This window comes from Leiobunum rupestre, chromosome 9, assembly GCF_980474605.1.
Source record: "Leiobunum rupestre chromosome 9, qqLeiRupe1.1.hap1, whole genome shotgun sequence".
Classification (NCBI taxonomy): domain Eukaryota; kingdom Metazoa; phylum Arthropoda; class Arachnida; order Opiliones; family Sclerosomatidae; genus Leiobunum; species Leiobunum rupestre.
In genome coordinates this window covers 13,046,359-13,063,468 of record NC_143392.1, presented here as the reverse complement: position 1 = coordinate 13,063,468, position 17,110 = coordinate 13,046,359, and the positions used below count along the sequence as shown (strand labels likewise).

Below are 17,110 nucleotides of genomic sequence, written 5' to 3'. Positions count from 1 at the left end.
GGCAATGGGGTGCTTAATAAATATTTTGTAAAACAGAAAAACGATCATATTAAAACCAATATTAGTTTTATTTGCCAATTTTTTAATAATTACTAGGGCCCTACGAATCGGCCATATATTTGAGAAATTCGGATATCGAACCGAATATCGAATCAAATGTAAAAGGTAACCCGACCCAATTATCAACTATTAAGTTTTGGGATTGGCCAATACTTAGGTTCAAACTTCAGAAGCTGTTTCCTGAAAAAAATAAATTACACCTTAGATTTTCGCCTCGTCAGGAGGGCGACGACTCGACTTGAGCGCGTTTTTTTATATAACCGATTTTTAATCTTCAGATTTTGGAATGACTCGCGAGTTTCCTAAGTTATAGTTCTAAATTATACATGTAGAGTAAAAAAACCACACTTAAAATGGTTTAATTTTGGAGCTTAGCATCCTACATTGACAAGTATTTCAGGTGTCAGCTACAGTTATTGAATGTCTTCGAAACAGGGTGTATCATTGTCCAAAATAATTTAACCTCTCGTTCTATAGTTTCTATTTCGCCAACTCAGCTACAATTTTTTAGCTCTTAAAACGTTAATTCCACAATCTGTTAGGTTAGAGATTATTCACACAGTATGGTTTTAAATTTCAGATAAATCCGCGTCGATAAAAAGATTTAAACCTTTACCAGCTACAGTTGGCGACTGAAACGAGACTAGGTGGCGCTGCTCAGCGCTAATGATCTACTGTCTGCAGTTGTCAAACTAGAGAAAAATTCATCAACCTGGACGTCATAATTGCTTTGTGTTACCATAGAGGAAAGGCAAAACAGTATAACAAATAATAAAAGCATTAACATTTTAAAGCCTATAAATATTAAAACTTTTAGCCATGGTTTATTATAAATTGTTAAATTTTAAAAAAGCTGCTACTTCATGACTTAGAAAAAACTTTATTTTAAAGCCTATTTTCATTAAAAATAACCCTATAAATCACGTTTTTGCGTACCGTAAAAGGTCTTTACGTTACTGGCTGCCAAACGCTAGCAGCGTCTGCCAAAACGCTACTTATCTAGTTTTCGAAGGCAGCTAACGGAGGGCGTTAGCGATAGCTTTTGGTTGCTAATAATTAGCCGTACAAACAAAGTTCACTAGGAGAGGTAAGAAGGGTATTATAATCACCGTCTCTGTCTGTCTGTCTGTTTCGGGGAAAAGTGTAATAAAAACCACTTTTGTTTTTAAATCGCCTGAATTCGAATTCGTGTTGCGATGTGTGTGTTGTACGTGTTGTTTTGTACGGTGTTTCTACTCTCCAAATTCTATTTATTAACTTTTGGGACGGACTGAGAGCTTAGGGTTACATAACCACCGACAATGTTAAGCTGGTTCAGAAAATTAGAAATTCAGCTTAAGCGGCCCACTACATTAATAGTTAAAAGAGTTCTACATTTTTGTTCGATTTAAATTATTTCGTAGAGGATTTCAAATGTTGCTACTTTTCTATATAGACCTTTACGTCAGATGGTTGAAAATACGATATTTAGACAAACAGCATCAGAGAAAGTCCGTGTTCCTTTAGGCCTTTTTAAACTTATTAACGTCAATTTATTCTATAACTTTTTTAATATTTATAAATTAAATTTTATTTAATTAATTATTTTAATTTAAAATACCGTCGTGGCCAGGAATCGAACCCGGGTGATACTCTTAGCATGATGATCTTGCGCAGCTGAGCCATTGACTTCCACGTCTACAAATTGAAAATAAATAATATCATAGACAAACCATGGAGGAATAACAGGAGAAGTTTAAATTTGCCGCGCTATTTAGTACAGTACGACAGCCAGGTGACGCTAGCATCTCCTTTCCAAATAAACAAATCGACAAAGACTGAGTCGGCCCTCCGTTTATGTCTCCATGGACAAACTCTTCCGAGGAGAGGTATATTTTGGCTTTCCAACTTGTTTAACCTGCAACTGAGTATAAATATATCATTTGAAATATAACTGTTTGATATAGTCTATAGCTTGTTTCAGCTAAAATATAATAAATTGTAATTACAATACTTCTCGATAAAAAAAATAGTAATAAAATTTTGATGGCAGACTTTTGACTATAGAAGGAGTAGCATTGTAGTTACATTTGTATTATTTCCGTAATTAACTTAGAAAACTGCGCTGAAACCAGTGGCGACGATCGGAAAAAACTCCTGTGGGGCTCCGGGCCATTATTTTTAATCCAAAAATTCATATACTTAAACTTTAAGCAAGAAAATGTACAGCTCTAAATTTTTAATACTATATTATTTTTTAAAAATGTTTATACTAATATCTCATCCGTCAATGAATACATTGATAACAAAAGTTAAGTCGATATCTTCGGAAAAATCTATGTGCACATGGCTAGTCCATTAAGCCATTCTTGGCCATATACATAACTTAAGATAATTGTGTCAAATAGGGTACACGACGCGGTGATTTTCTGTTTGGACGAATATTTTAATCATAATAATAATAATCAGCTATGCTATAATACCCAAAGCACCACCTTCAGCCTAAGTCATCAAGCGACTTTTAAAGCCATTAATTCAGGTGGCCGGGTTACAATGCGTAGGAGGGTGGTCATGGTGGTGGCAAGCACTGCATGCCACGCGAGCCAACAGCTCCCTACACTAACTATTACCGTTAACCTCAACAAGTTTTTATGGAAGGGCAAACCGAATAGATCGGGGGAAAACCCTTAAACCAGTGGGGAGAGAACTTGCAAACTCAACGCGGAAGGAGTTGTTCCAAGTTTTCACCCAGTGCCACAATTAAGATGGGGTCGAACCTGACTCCTCTTACTGCTAGTGCGAGGCGAAAGTGCTAACCACTCCGCCACCCCACCATTTATCGAAACCAATTATACGATTATTTCATCTTAATGTTACTCGCATCTGCAATATCAAAATAACTTCTCAAATAAAGGCAGTGAGAAATTTTTCCCTGATTGCTATTTTACCTCAAATTTATTTCTGTGGGGGCTCTGTCCCCGTTTTTTTGTCGCCATTGTCTGAAACATCTTACGAAAGACAGGTATATGCTCGTAGTGATGTAATGACTTGTTAGAATAAACTCGATTACGAAATAAGGGGTTTCATGACGAGGGCGGTGGTGAAAATTTTAATCGAGTTTCGGGGTGGTGTTTGGAGAGAGTGGCGTGCTAAGCCCGAAGAGAAGTTAATTACGCACCTGGATTTTCTTTTCAAGCGAAAATGAGAAAGGGGGGAATGAGGTCGCGAAAGCGAGGCGAGCAATTAAAGGAACCGAGAAGAATAACAATTACAAAGCAATAAACGGAAGGAGATGCTGACATTCCGGCCCGGGCCAGCAACCAATATCTGCCGAGATTCATAGGCCCGTGACTGGTGACTGGGAAAAATTGCTTACACCGGTGTATTCTGTAAACAGGGCCAGTTGAAATTCCATCTGTCCTTGGTGTCGAAACATTGTCTCTGTCATTTGTTTAGTCCCGAAGAATTAAAAGGAACAATAAACACAAGTCCTCTGTTCTCCGCAGTTTCCGCCGTAAACACAACCAATTTGGAAATTTTTACCGAATAAGCGATGAATTATATGCTCGTGATATATTTTATACTGGCGCGAAATTAGAAATTTAGGACGAGATATTTGAGAGGTTAAGCGGAGCATTCTAGAAGTTTGAACCACAACGACGGTCTGGAGTCACGTGAACATCTTAACGGCTTAACATTTTCGATTTGCGGTAAATAATGGTTAATCACGTTATGGTATAAAATGGGAAAAGAGGTAAATTAAGGTAAATAATATATTTGCATGAATTATTTACCGTATTTAAAACTTAAACCTACATTAATGGAGATAAAACCTTTAAGATTTAGAACAGACTTGTAGAGTAATGACAATATTTACCACATTTACCAATATTTACCATATTTATCAATATTTACCACATTTACCAAAATTTACCAAAATTTACCACATTTACCAAAACTTACCATATTTATCAATATTTACCACATTTACCAAAATTTACCACATTTATCAATATTTACCACATTTATCAATATTTACCATATTTACTAATATTTACTAATATTTATCAATATTTACCATGTTTAAAAATATTTACCACATTTACCAATATTTACCACTTTTACCAATATTTACCACATTTACCAATATTTACCATATTTATCAATATTTTCCATATTTACTAATATTTACCATATTTATCAATATTTTCGATGTTTACCATTATTTACCACAATTATTCACCAGCACAATATTCGAAAATTTCTGTTAAAATACAAATACTGATAATTATAATTTTCCAACTCAAAAAGTGAAAAAACGCCTATATAACGCCGGTTTTAGTATTGTTCGAACGACGTTTTATATTCGTCGTGTACCCTGGGTTGGGTTGGCGAAAGATGCGCGATTTGTTAGCCAGCGAACTGAAAGCCAGCTTCACCGATTCCGATTTTGAAAAATGTTTCTCCCGACGTTGTGGTTAAAACTTCGAGAGCGCTATCTATTAGATTGTTTACCTGATTCCCGGACAAAATTATTTTAATACTGGTGTCATTAATTTTGAATAATCGTTTACTTTCGATTTTCGAAAATATTCTGGGTTATTTTAGTATCGTTATTCGTATTGATTTGGGGGCATCGTCGAAGAGAAAAGGCTTCCCAAAATAAATACGCAATAAGTTCGATTTTCAATTTCTCATAAACATTTTTCGAGGGAGAAAAAAATAAAATAAACGTATTTGGGGGCCCGTAAGAAAAACGAATTTAAAATCAATTTTTGAACCCCACGGGTCTCGCTTGCGATTTTTCTAAAAAAAAATCTTTCAACATCTATTTCCGCGGTGTCAGATTTTCTATTGGAAAATTCGACGAAACTCAAATTTCCAATACATAATTATCAATTTATCTATACTATTAAAGTTCAAGGTGCATTTGATATTAGACCGTAAATCATTTTGATAGTTATTTTAAACATTTTGTTTAAGAATCAAATGATATTTTTCTAAGAAAAATTCTAATTTTGCATAACGTTAATTATCAATTAATTTTTTAATCTAGTCCTATGCATTAACATAACTACAAATAAAAATTAAAAAACCTCTATTGCATAGTAGACACATTTAAAACCACTATTGCATAGTAAACACAATTAAGTCCACTATTGCATAGTAAACACAATTAAAAACCACTATTGCATAGTAAACACAATTAAAAACCACTATTACATAGTAAAGTGTTTACTATTCAATAGGGGTTTTTAGCGTTTAAGCAAGTAACATCAACTATGATAACACTTGTTTGTGGTAGTAAAGAGAGTAAACTGATAAAATCGCTTTAGACCCATTCGACCGAAATCCCATTCGACCGAAGGCGGTTTTTGAGGTGTCCCATTCGACCGAATTCCGCCGAAACGTGCGGTTTTTATGTGTCCCATTCGACCGAACGCTTTTATGTGTCCCATTCGACCGAACGCTTTTATGTGTCCCATTCGACCGAACGCTGCTATATAAATTGGCTTTGGCTATGTTTTCAATTTAGTTACTGAAGTCGTTTGCAATGGAGCGGATAGCCATTTTAATATCTATGTACTATGCATTTATTTGAAAATAAAATGGAATGAGCATGAATTATATTTTTATCTTCACCTGGGCTGCGTTCAACAACTATCAACGGAGAAAAACCGTTGAGTTATCGTTGAGTTCTTTTAATCAACGCTACGTCACAAAAATTTAAAGTTGTTGTACGATTTATATAGTTCGCTGACTTAACGAACAAAATATCGTCTGCTACCCCTCCTTTAACTTTGTCGAATGACGTCACGACACCGATGAGCAACGGAAAAACCATCTCGCCCAGCCGATGTTCCCGCTGAGTCTCCGATGATCAACGTGACGTCAAAACCGGAAGTCAAAACATGGATCTTCGATAGTACATACCTTATAAATAAAATACCAAATCACCCCGCCAATTGGGCTACATTTTAAAATTCTTTCGGTCGAATGGGATTCGGTAACCTTGGGACTACGAGATAATTTTAGTTAAATGGCAAAAGCTCAAATGGGAACGTCAGAAGAGTTCCTAATCTCTTAATTTCTTATTTTGTATTAATTACTTTCTTGTTGCAATTTCGCTTGCTTTGTCAGTTGAACTGTTTTCTAGTTTTCATTTTTAATCTGATGTATGTATCCTTTTAAAATCTAAAATTTTTTAGGTTCCCCCCATTTCAAGTTTTGTATATGAATATAAAATGTTGACTACATTTCTTGTTTTTGCTGAGCTATTTAACGGAGCCGCTCTGTTTCAAAAGAGTGTATTTTCATACGGCAATAAAATAACCTATAACCTATTTTTACACCGACTCGAACTATTCTCCACCCCAGATACGGGGAAAAAATTATGTCATGGGGTTACTCTCGTTACCCTACTACGAAGCGGCAGGCCCGTCTTAAGACCTTTTGGGGCCCTGGGCTAAATTATTTCTTAAGACCTTTCGGATCCCCAACGGTCAGCCTTTGTATGTCCATTGTCTAAATTCAACTACACAATAATCAAACCAAAACTTTTATTTTCAAAAGTATAACATAGGCCTATTGAAAATAAGATTTTTACTGACAGTGACTCGCAGTTCGGTTTTAAGTATTGTAGGTATACCGTAGGATACCCGATGTGGCGATGAGTCAAATTACTTTAGACGTAACTAAAAGATACATAATATTAAATGAGCATAAATAATATTTACCAACTTAACCCTTATCCCTAGCCGGGGCCCCAAAACTGGCTGGGGCCCTGGGCTGTAGCCCATCTAGCCCATGCGTTAAGACGGCCCTGCGAAACGGAACAAGCGGACAGTAAATGGAGTATATTCTACATTGAAAAGTCGTCTGCTAAGATTCCCTAGGACTTGTTTTTAACGAAACTAGCTTCTGTTAAATCTAGTAAATAAATGAACCAATTTCATTTGAATCGTTTTAGTGGACACCATTGCCAAAGGTTGCCAGTGCTCGGAGGGGTTCGTCGCTGTCTAGTGTGGTTGGATATGTTCAACTTAAAAGTGTATTTTTAGAATGAAATTAATATTTAATTAATATTAACAATTAAATGAACATTCAGTTAATATTACATTAAATTAAATTAATATTTTTATTTAAATTTATATTAAATTGATATTATTATTTATTTTAATAATACATTAATGTTATTAATAAAATTAATGTTATTAATAAAATTAATGTTATTAATAAAATTAATGTTATTAATAAAATTAATGTTATTAATAAAATTAATGCTATTAATAAAATTAATGCTATTAATAAAATTAATGCTATTAATAAAATTAATGTTATTAATAAAATTAATGTTATTAATAAAATTAATGTTATTAATAAAATTAATGTTATTAATAAAATTAATGTTATTAATAAAATTAATGTTATTAATAAAATTAATGTTATTAATAAAATTAATGTTATTAATAAAATTAATGTTATTAATAAAATTAATGTTATTAATAAAATTAATGTTATTAATAAAATTAATGTTATTAATAAAATTAATGTTATTAATGAAATTAATATTAATCATAAAATTAATATTCATCATAAATTAATATTAATCATAAAATTAATATTATTCATAAAATTGATATTTATTAATTATGTTATTAATATATTAATATTATTCATAAAATTAATATTTATTAATTATGTTATTAATATATTAATATTATTCATAAAATTAATATTTATTAATTATGTTATTAATATATTAATATTATTCATAAAATTAATATTTATTAATTATGTTATTAATATATTAATATTATTCATAAAATTAATATTTATTAATTATGTTATTAATATATTAATATTATTCATAAAATTAATATTTATTAATTATGTTATTAATATATTAATATTATTCATAAAATTAATATTTATTAATTATGTTATTAATATATTAATATTATTCATAAAATTAATATTTATTAATTATGTTATTAATATATTAATATTATTCATAAAATTAATATTAAATTGACATTATTAATTATTTTAATATTAAATTAATATTATTAATTATTTATATATTAATATTATTAATTATTTATATATTAATATTATTAATAAATTTAATATTAAACTAATATTATTAATAAATTTAATATGAAACTAATATTATGATAAATTTAATATGAAACTAATATTATTAATAAATTTAATATTAAACTAATATTATTAATAAATTTAATATTAAACTAATATTATTTATAAATTTAATATTAAACTAATATTATTCATTATTTTAATAATACATTAATTTTATTAGTTTAATTAATGTTAAATTTGTTCAATTAAATTTATTTGTTATTATTATTGCCAAATGTTCGATTTTACGAATGTCAAACCATATTTTGCCTTTTCGCAACTTGTTTCTGTGACGTTTTAGCTCGAATAACGACATATATAAATCAGTATACCTTTTTGCATTTTATTTGTTCTGTTTTGGAATTAGGAATAAAACATTTTTTATCAACACCATTAACCCTAATGTAAAATAATTTAGTTTTGGGACTAGGGTAATAAATATTTCACGATTCTACTTTTTTGTCTTGGATGATATTATTACGTATTGTTCACTGTACAGTGCATATCATACACCGTAATTTTTGGCTTTTTTTTGCATAAACAAACATGTACATGTTTCTATCCAACAACATATCCCTTATATAGTGCCAAAAACAGCGATTTCTCCACCAGGTAAATAGAATTCATTACGAAATTAATTTATAAATAATTATTTTCGGGGGTTTTAGTATAAATGAATTTTATCCACTGGATTTATAATTAAAAAAACTAAAAACATTTCTTATCACATAAAATAGAGACTGGCTAAGCTCGAGGGGCTGATCACTCCATGTAATGTACAAAACTCGGAACTTAAACTGTATTAAGCCAAAGATAATATAAACATCGTACTCTAAATTCGAAATAGCTGCATCGCGCGTAGTCAATAGGTGGTTCCTTTTTGCTTGTTCTGGGATCTCGAAGTAGGGTAAGAAGAGTAACCTTATGACGTCATTTTACTCCGATTCTGCGCTGGCGAATAGTTTGAGATAGGGTAAAAATGTTTTCCCAGGCAGATAAATACTGGATAAATAGAGTAGTAAAAAGTGTAGCCCCAATACTCCTTAATAGATCTTGACGAATAGTTCACGAAATAGAGTAATTATCTCGAACAGAACCAGCGAATAGTTAAATTTAGCGGAAAAGGTGTACTACTTTTGTTTCAAAACAACCGAAAAGTAACCATATAGCAGCGTTTACCCACTTCCTCCATAGGTAATATCAGTGGCGTAGCCAGGGGGGGGGGCACATAGGGCACATGCCCCCCCCCGAAACGTATGGTCATACGTACAAATATTTGTATTTTTTTACTTTTTTTTCAATGGCGTGCCCCCCTCCCCCCGAAACAAAATCCTGGCTACGCCACTGTGTACTATGGTAATAAGTTAAGACCACGGCCAACTTTGATGACGGGCTTTTCACGTAACAGCGCTTCATCAAAGTTGGCCGTGATAGGACAATGACAATGCCCGATTGAGGCTGATTTTTCGGAGGTGACGTGCCGGAAGTGGGTAAACGCTTCGTTACAAAACCGCCAAATAGAAAACTCTCAGGATTCGAATCTAGGGTACGGAGTTCTATATTATCTTTGGTTAAGCCAGCTCTTGGAAACTGATAACAGTCGAGTGATCAGTGTGTCAGTTAGTCGAAATAATTACGCGTGGAGTGAAATAGAATGAACGTCATACTCATTATGAATTAAGTCCACCAAAAACGTGTAGTCATTCTAGAAATGACTAAGACTTAGTAAAAATTTAACACACTCAATCTATCTAACTGACACACTTATGTGAAATACAATTATAAACGTATGACAATACTGTAGAACAAATCTTCAAAACGAGTTACGATCGAGGGGTCGAACATTTGTAAATTTTGCGCACAGAATTTTGAATCTCTAACAAGTGTAAGTGATTTCAGAAATCCGAGCGTTGATTTCTGTTTTTTTTTTTTCATATTTCCAAACTGATTTTCGCCCAGATTTCAATATTTTCGAGATGATTTAAAGATTACGAAAATCATTTTTCTCTAGAGTGTACGGGATTTGTACAAATATCGGACCCATAGATAAAATAACTTCGTATATAGATATGAAACTTCAATGGGGCAAAGCAGCGACATAAATTCAGCCAATTTTAGTATCATTTAAATAATCTTTTAACATACCTTAACCTGGGATTAATAACAAAAGCTAAATAATTATAATTCATATCATACTTTTTTTTATTCTAAGCTCGTATTAAGCTTTAAATCAATGTTTATAGCCAAGGCTTACGCTGAGCTAAGAGTAGTACGGACTTCGAGTAGCGCGAACTTCACCAAATAATATTATTCCGGTGCCGCCACCAGATGTCGGACAAAATTCTGGAGTCACCTCTACAACATATAGTTTCCTATCTATATACGAAGTTATTTTATCTATGATCGGACCCCTCGGTTACGATGGTTTTACGGCCCGGTAACTATGTTCAGACTGAGTGTTGAAACATTTGAAACATAGATTATTGTTCCTATCTACGTTTCTATGAAACACGTAACATTATAACACAGATCGGCAGATTTCTATACTAAACTCCTCTACCGGATATAGACACGTTGTTGGCGGTTGAGCTCGGAGGGTTCGTATTTCGAAGGAAGCACGTTGACTGAACGAAGTCCCGGGAGCGTCACACGAAGAAAGGGCCATCAAATAGACGTCACCAATCCGACATTTTTGAGGGTATCCACGGAGTCACGCAAACACACCCCGAATATACGGTTAGAGACAGTTTTTACTAGTCACAAGTTCACAAATCCGACAATTTATTAAAAGCAAAACTCGCGCTTGGTCGAGTTTAAAAAAATTAAAAGTATAAAATAACATTAGAATGTCGGTATAAAATGAAATCTCGATCATGCTCGTAATCTTCGGTGTATGTACAGGGTTTTCTTTGACGATTAGCGTGACTCGTGGCTGTCCGGAACGTAGAGGTAATAGGGCCAGTAAATAACGTTGAAGACGAAGAAGATGATCGGGAAGGTGACCCGGGACACCTTGTCGACGTTGCGCGCCATCTTCACGTTGCGCGGGTGAATGGCGCTGTTGGACGAACTCGCTCTGGACGTGGGAGAGTCCATGGAGTCCACCGGGGTCGGCGTTGGAAGGTTCTTGTGGCCCGCGTTGCCCAGACCCACCGACGACACGTTCCTTTTCGGCGCCTCTTTCACGATCTGCACCTGAGGAACGGTAAATCGATCTTAGCTGGATAGTATCATATGTAACATAATTACTCATAAGTATGCCTCTGTATAACATTTCCATTGAAAAGAATTCAGTGAGACCTTGTTTCACGCGAAACATACATTAAGCGGACCCAAAAATGCATAAACTCTTATAATCCTTGCGCTATTGAAAAGGTTACCATGGAAATGAAATCATGTGATCGCGAGGCACGAGCTAAACCTGACATGGGCAAAGCCAGAAGCGCGCGAGGAATTCTCACTAACTTCCGTTTCCCATCAGTAAAGTTGATGACGCGTATTTCGTCACGGAGTTGTAAGTGACGTAATTTACGTCATATCCCGTGAACAAGGTTTCATTATCGAAAATGCTTTTATGGCATACTTATGAGTGATTATGTTACATATGATAGTATTGATAGGCTCTTTTTACGGAGAGGTCAAAGCGCTTACCTATCTCTGACATATAAGGAAGCGCAATCCGTTCGTCACAAGCGCAATCTGTTCTTGGTGGTTGAAAAAGGCGTACACAAAGTAGGAATTTTACTGTGTCTGATTTAGTGGACCAAAAGTGACATAATTACCAAAAGTGTGTCAATCGGACCTATTTCTTAATGAATGTTACGAGCGAAATACAAGTTGGGAAGTTGGGAGGGGAGAAGGGAAAGTATGCCTTTGGGAAGGAAGGAAGTTAAAACCAACAAATAACGCCTCGTAGTGATGAACGGAGGAACTAAGTAGCGCTGGTCAAAGTTAGTGTATTTTTTGATATTTCGTCGTTCTGTGGTGATGCTATCGCCATCTACCTACGATATAATACCATAGACTAAAAAAATATCCAGAAAGGCGACAATAAATAGTCTTTTATGTGGTCGATCTCGAGTCGAGCATTCATTAAACCTTTAACATACGAAAGTACAGGGATTGTCACACTTTTGGTAATTATGTCACTTTTGGTGGGACTGATATGATTTTAAATGATGTTAGACTAAAAAATATCTACACACTATAACATCTGTTTAAATATAAGTTAATACAATTAATTTAAAAGACCAATAATTATATTGCTGCCATCAAATAATTTGTATAATTATGGTATGTGGTTTGGCATACCAATATAGATGGAACTAATCAGTACAATGAAATATTTTAAAAGGTGTAAAACTGATGAACGAGTTGCGCAAAATACTTAGAGTGCGCTGACCTCTCCATGAAAAGACCCTGGTTTGCTTTGTTTAATTTTTCAATAGCAGATTATACCTGTTTGCAAATCCCCAGTCCCCTCCACACCTCGTACGGCCGAAACTTGGATCTACTGAGAAAATTGACTAGGGCGAACTCCAGCAGGGCTCCGAAGACCATGACGGAACAAGCTCCGATCCAAACGTCAATTGCTTTGACGTAGGAGACTGGAGGCAGTTGCGTCCGCACTCCGGACGCCACGGTCGTCAATGTCAAAAGAGTGGTGACCCCCAGAGTGACCCTCGCCGGGCTGGCGTCCACGTTCAACCAAAATGAAACCCAAGAGATCATGACGATGAGAAAGGTTGGTAGGTAAGTCTGCACCACGTGGTAGCCGTTCTGGCGTTGAAGAACGAATGACGCGTTCAGAAACGAGAAGGAACCTGCGAATTAATCAAATAAAAGGCGCGCTTCATCCACGATTCGTTATTCATTCGAGAAACGGATTAAATATTAATCCAACTAAGCCTCGGTTAGCAAAACGATAAGTCAGCGATTTATTTCTGTTAGCGAGTCTCTGGAAGCTAGGAGCAACAAACACAGCACCCCACACAAGGAGAACGCAACCCGTCAAAAGTCGTGGATTTTCTTGTGTACATTTTTCATTGGTTAGACGCTTTAGCGCCTGCTGCCGTCGGAAGGGGGAAATTCGGAAATTGTCTCCCCCCCTCACCCGTAAAACGTTCAGCGTAAAGGCTAGTGACGCTCGTCCAATGAAATTCGTACACAACCCTTCGTTAGTGTGTTTAAAGGCTAGCCGCGTTCTCCTTGTGTTTGCTGAAGCGTCTCCGGATACGTTTACTTCGCCTTGGGATTTCATTAATAAAACACGCCGATGTTTACGAATTCGAGGAACTCACGCGATCTCTATTAACGCGTATAAAAGGCAAATATTTTGATGGTCTGAGCGCTACTTGGCGGTCTCGGAATCCGCCAGAAATAAACGTTTTAGAACGCTTCTTTGGCTCAGTCGTCTCACTAAAAGCATTTCCTTCTCTTTGTAAAAGTAAACATCCCTTTTTTACACCTTAGCTAAAGGCAGAGAGCCGAATGAAATTCAAAGTGTAAACGGTTACTCAGTTCCCAATGAAGTTCTCGAGAAAGCTTTCAGATTGACACACCGAGAAAAAGGCGCCGCCAGTGGCTCTGTTTACACGATCTCGCTTCCATTAGAACCCCGCATACTGATGCTAAATTCGGATTGCAAAAACTGCTGGGTTAAAAACAACTCAGTTACGTTTTACCCCAATCGCGAGTTCGCAACCCACATTTTACTTTGCAATTTGATACCTACGCTACGACCATAAGTTTCGTAAAGGCGGTGTTTTTTTACTATATACCATAAGTTTATAACTGAGTTTTTGTTAAGTGTGTCAGTTAAATTTATTTAGAGAACCATTTCTAGCATGACCCCACATTTTTTTGGTCTTCAAACTAAGACCTCGGGCGTCGAAGCGTGATAATTTGAATTTTTCTTACCCAGGATAAGAGCATAGCCAGAAATTATCACGCTTCGCAAAGGTCTTACAAATTGTTAGTGTGAAGACCAAAATAATGTATGGACATGGATAAGCTATACTCAATTTTACGTCACTCTAGTAGACATAGACTCTACGCATAGTTATCAGGATTATTTTTATTATCCGATACAATTCAGCTACGACAAGTCTAAAAACTAATAGGGTTCATACAACTATTGGCCAACCGATTTCCCTGATACTTCATTGATTTGTCGAGGTTTCTCGACTGATATTTCCCTGATAGTTACAGGTTTCCTCACTGATATTGCCCTGATTGTTCCAGTTTTTACCACTGATATTGCCCTGATAGTTACGGGTTTCCCCACTGATATTGCCCTGATTGTTCCAGTTTTTACCACTGATATTGCCCTGATTGTTCCAGTTTTTACCATTGATATGTCCCTGAATTTTTCAAAAGAAAGGTAATCTAAAATCTTCAAACATTTTATCTCTCTTTATCATTGCGAGCCTATCTAAACCAAAGTATAGGGTTACTCTTTTCATTATTGACACTCAAACTAAATTGTTTCAATATTTTTATATATAAGAGAAGTAATAAAGTCAAACATTGAATAAGAAATTTTATTTGGTTGTAAATTTGTACTCTTTAGGGCAAACTTTCTAAATCGTCATAAATTTCCCAGATTTTTACTACTAAATAGGAATTTCCCTGATATTTCTATGACTTCTAATTCCCTGATATTTCTATGACTTCTAATTCCCTGATATTTCTATGACTTCTAATTCCCTGATATTTCTATGACTTCTAATTCCCTGATATTTCTATGACTTCTAATTCCCTGATATTTCTATGACTTCTAATTCCCTGATATTTCTATGACTTCTAATTCCCTGATATTTCTATGACTTCTAATTCCCTGATATTTCTATGACTTCTAATTCCCTGATATTTCTATGACTTCTAATTCCCTGATATTTCAATGACTTCTTATTTCCCTGATATTTCTATGACTTCTAATTCCCTGATATTTCTATGACTTCTAATTCCCTGATATTTCTATGACTTCTAATTTCCCTGATATTTCTATTACTTCTAATTCCCTGATATTTCTATGACTTCTAATTTCCCGGATATTTCTATGACTTCTAATTCCCTGATATTTCTATGACTTCTAATTTCCCTGATATTTCTATGACTTCTAATTCCCTGATATTTCTATGACTTCTAATTCCCTGATATTTCTATGACTTCTAATTCCCTGATATTTCTATGACTTCTAATTCCCTGATATTTCTATGACTTCTAATTCCCTGATATTTCTATGACTTCTAATTTCCCTGATATTTCTATGACTTCTAATTTCCCTGATATTTCTATGACTTCTAATTTCCCTGATATTTCTATGACTTCTAATTTCCCTGATATTTCTATGACTTCTAATTTCCCTGATATTTCTATGACTTCTAATTTCCCTGATATTTCTATGACTTCTAATTTCCCTGATATTTCTATGACTTCTAATTTCCCTGATATTTCTATGACTTCTAATTCCCTGATATTTCTATGACTTCTAATTTCCCTGATATTTCTATGACTTCTAATTCCTTGATATTTCAATATTGTTATGTAACGAGTGTTAAACCAAAAATATGCTTACCCTTTAGTTTTTTTCATTTTGCAAGAAAAAATTAAACACAAAATTCTAATAGGTGTTTCTATAAAATACGTTAGGGCACGTGTTTTTATGTTTTTTCTACGTCACTAGCTAAAGTTATTGAAGATAGAGAGCGCGCGCTCGAGTCGATAAAGATTTGGTATTTGAAGTCGACGTGCGATTATAGAGATCGGCGGACGCTGGGCTCTAAAGAGTCCGAGAGCTATTTTTGGGCGCGAGCTCGACTCTTCGGGGAAAAAGAGAAGAGCTCGAGCGCGAGTGAATTTCCCAGAATCTATCGGCCTCTGAGAGAGGGCGCTTCTCGTTACGAGCAGACCGCGAGCTCTAGCTCTTCCTCTTAAAAGAGCGCGAGCGCGGGCTCGCCCTCTTGTAATAAAAGAGATGAACGCGAGCGTGGGCTCGCCCTCTTGTACTAAAAGAGATGAGCGCGAGCGTGGGCTCGCCCTCTTGTACTTAAAGAGATGAACGCGAGAGTGGGCTCGCCATCTTGTAATAAAAGAGATGAACGCGAGCGTGGGCTCGCCCTCTTGTACTTAAAGAGATGAGCGCGAGCGTGGGCTCGCCCTCTTGTACTTAAAGAGATGAACGCGAGCGTGGGCTCGCCCTCTTGTACTTAAAGAGATGAACGCGAGCGCGGGCTCGCCCTCTTGTAATAAAAGAGATGAACGCGAGCGTGGGCTCGCCCTCTTGTACTTAAAGAGATGAACGCGAGCGCGGGCTCGCCCTCTTGTAATAAAAGAGATGAACGCGAGCGTGGGCTCGCCCTCTTGTACTAAAAGAGATGAGCGCGAGCGTGGGCTCGCCCTCTTGTACTTAAAGAGATGAACGCGAGCGTGGGCTCGCCCTCTTGTACTTAAAGAGATGAACGCGAGCGCGGGCTCGCCCTCTTGTAATAAAAGAGATGAACGCGAGCGTGGGCTCGCCCTCTTGTACTAAAAGAGATGAGCGCGAGCGTGGGCTCGCCCTCTTGTACTTAAAGAGATGAACGCGAGAGTGGGCTCGCCCTCTTGTAATAAAAGAGATGAACGCGAGCGCGGGCTCGCCCTCTTGTACTAAAAGAGATGAGCGCGAGCGTGGGCTCGCCCTCTTGTACTTAAAGAGATGAACGCGAGCGCGGGCTCGCCCTCTTGTAATAAAAGAGATGAACGCGAGCGTGGGCTCGCCCTCTTGTACTAAAAGAGATGAGCGCGAGCGTGGGCTCGCCCTCTTGTACTTAAAGAGATGAACGCGAGCGCGGGCTCGCCCTCTTGTAATAAAAGAGATGAGCGCGAGCGTGGGCTCGCCCTCTTGTACTTAAAGAGATGAACGCGAGAGTGGGCTCGCCCTCTTGTA

General features: G+C 35.8%; 1 protein-coding gene across 1 annotated transcript in view; it reads right to left on the bottom strand.

The window, feature by feature from the left end:
- Positions 1 to 10,382: 10,382 nt before the first annotated feature.
- LOC149926595 (glycine receptor subunit alpha-2-like) overlaps positions 10,383 to 17,110 on the bottom strand; it is a 49,335-nt gene continuing 42,607 nt past the window's right edge. The window contains exons 7-8 of the mRNA XM_090157721.1: positions 12,640 to 13,004; positions 10,383 to 11,376 (exon numbers count right to left, since the gene is read on the bottom strand). Of these exons, the coding sequence (XP_090013847.1) occupies positions 11,098 to 11,376; positions 12,640 to 13,004 (644 nt within the window). The 3' untranslated portion in view covers positions 10,383 to 11,097. The remainder of the gene's footprint in view (positions 11,377 to 12,639; positions 13,005 to 17,110) is intronic.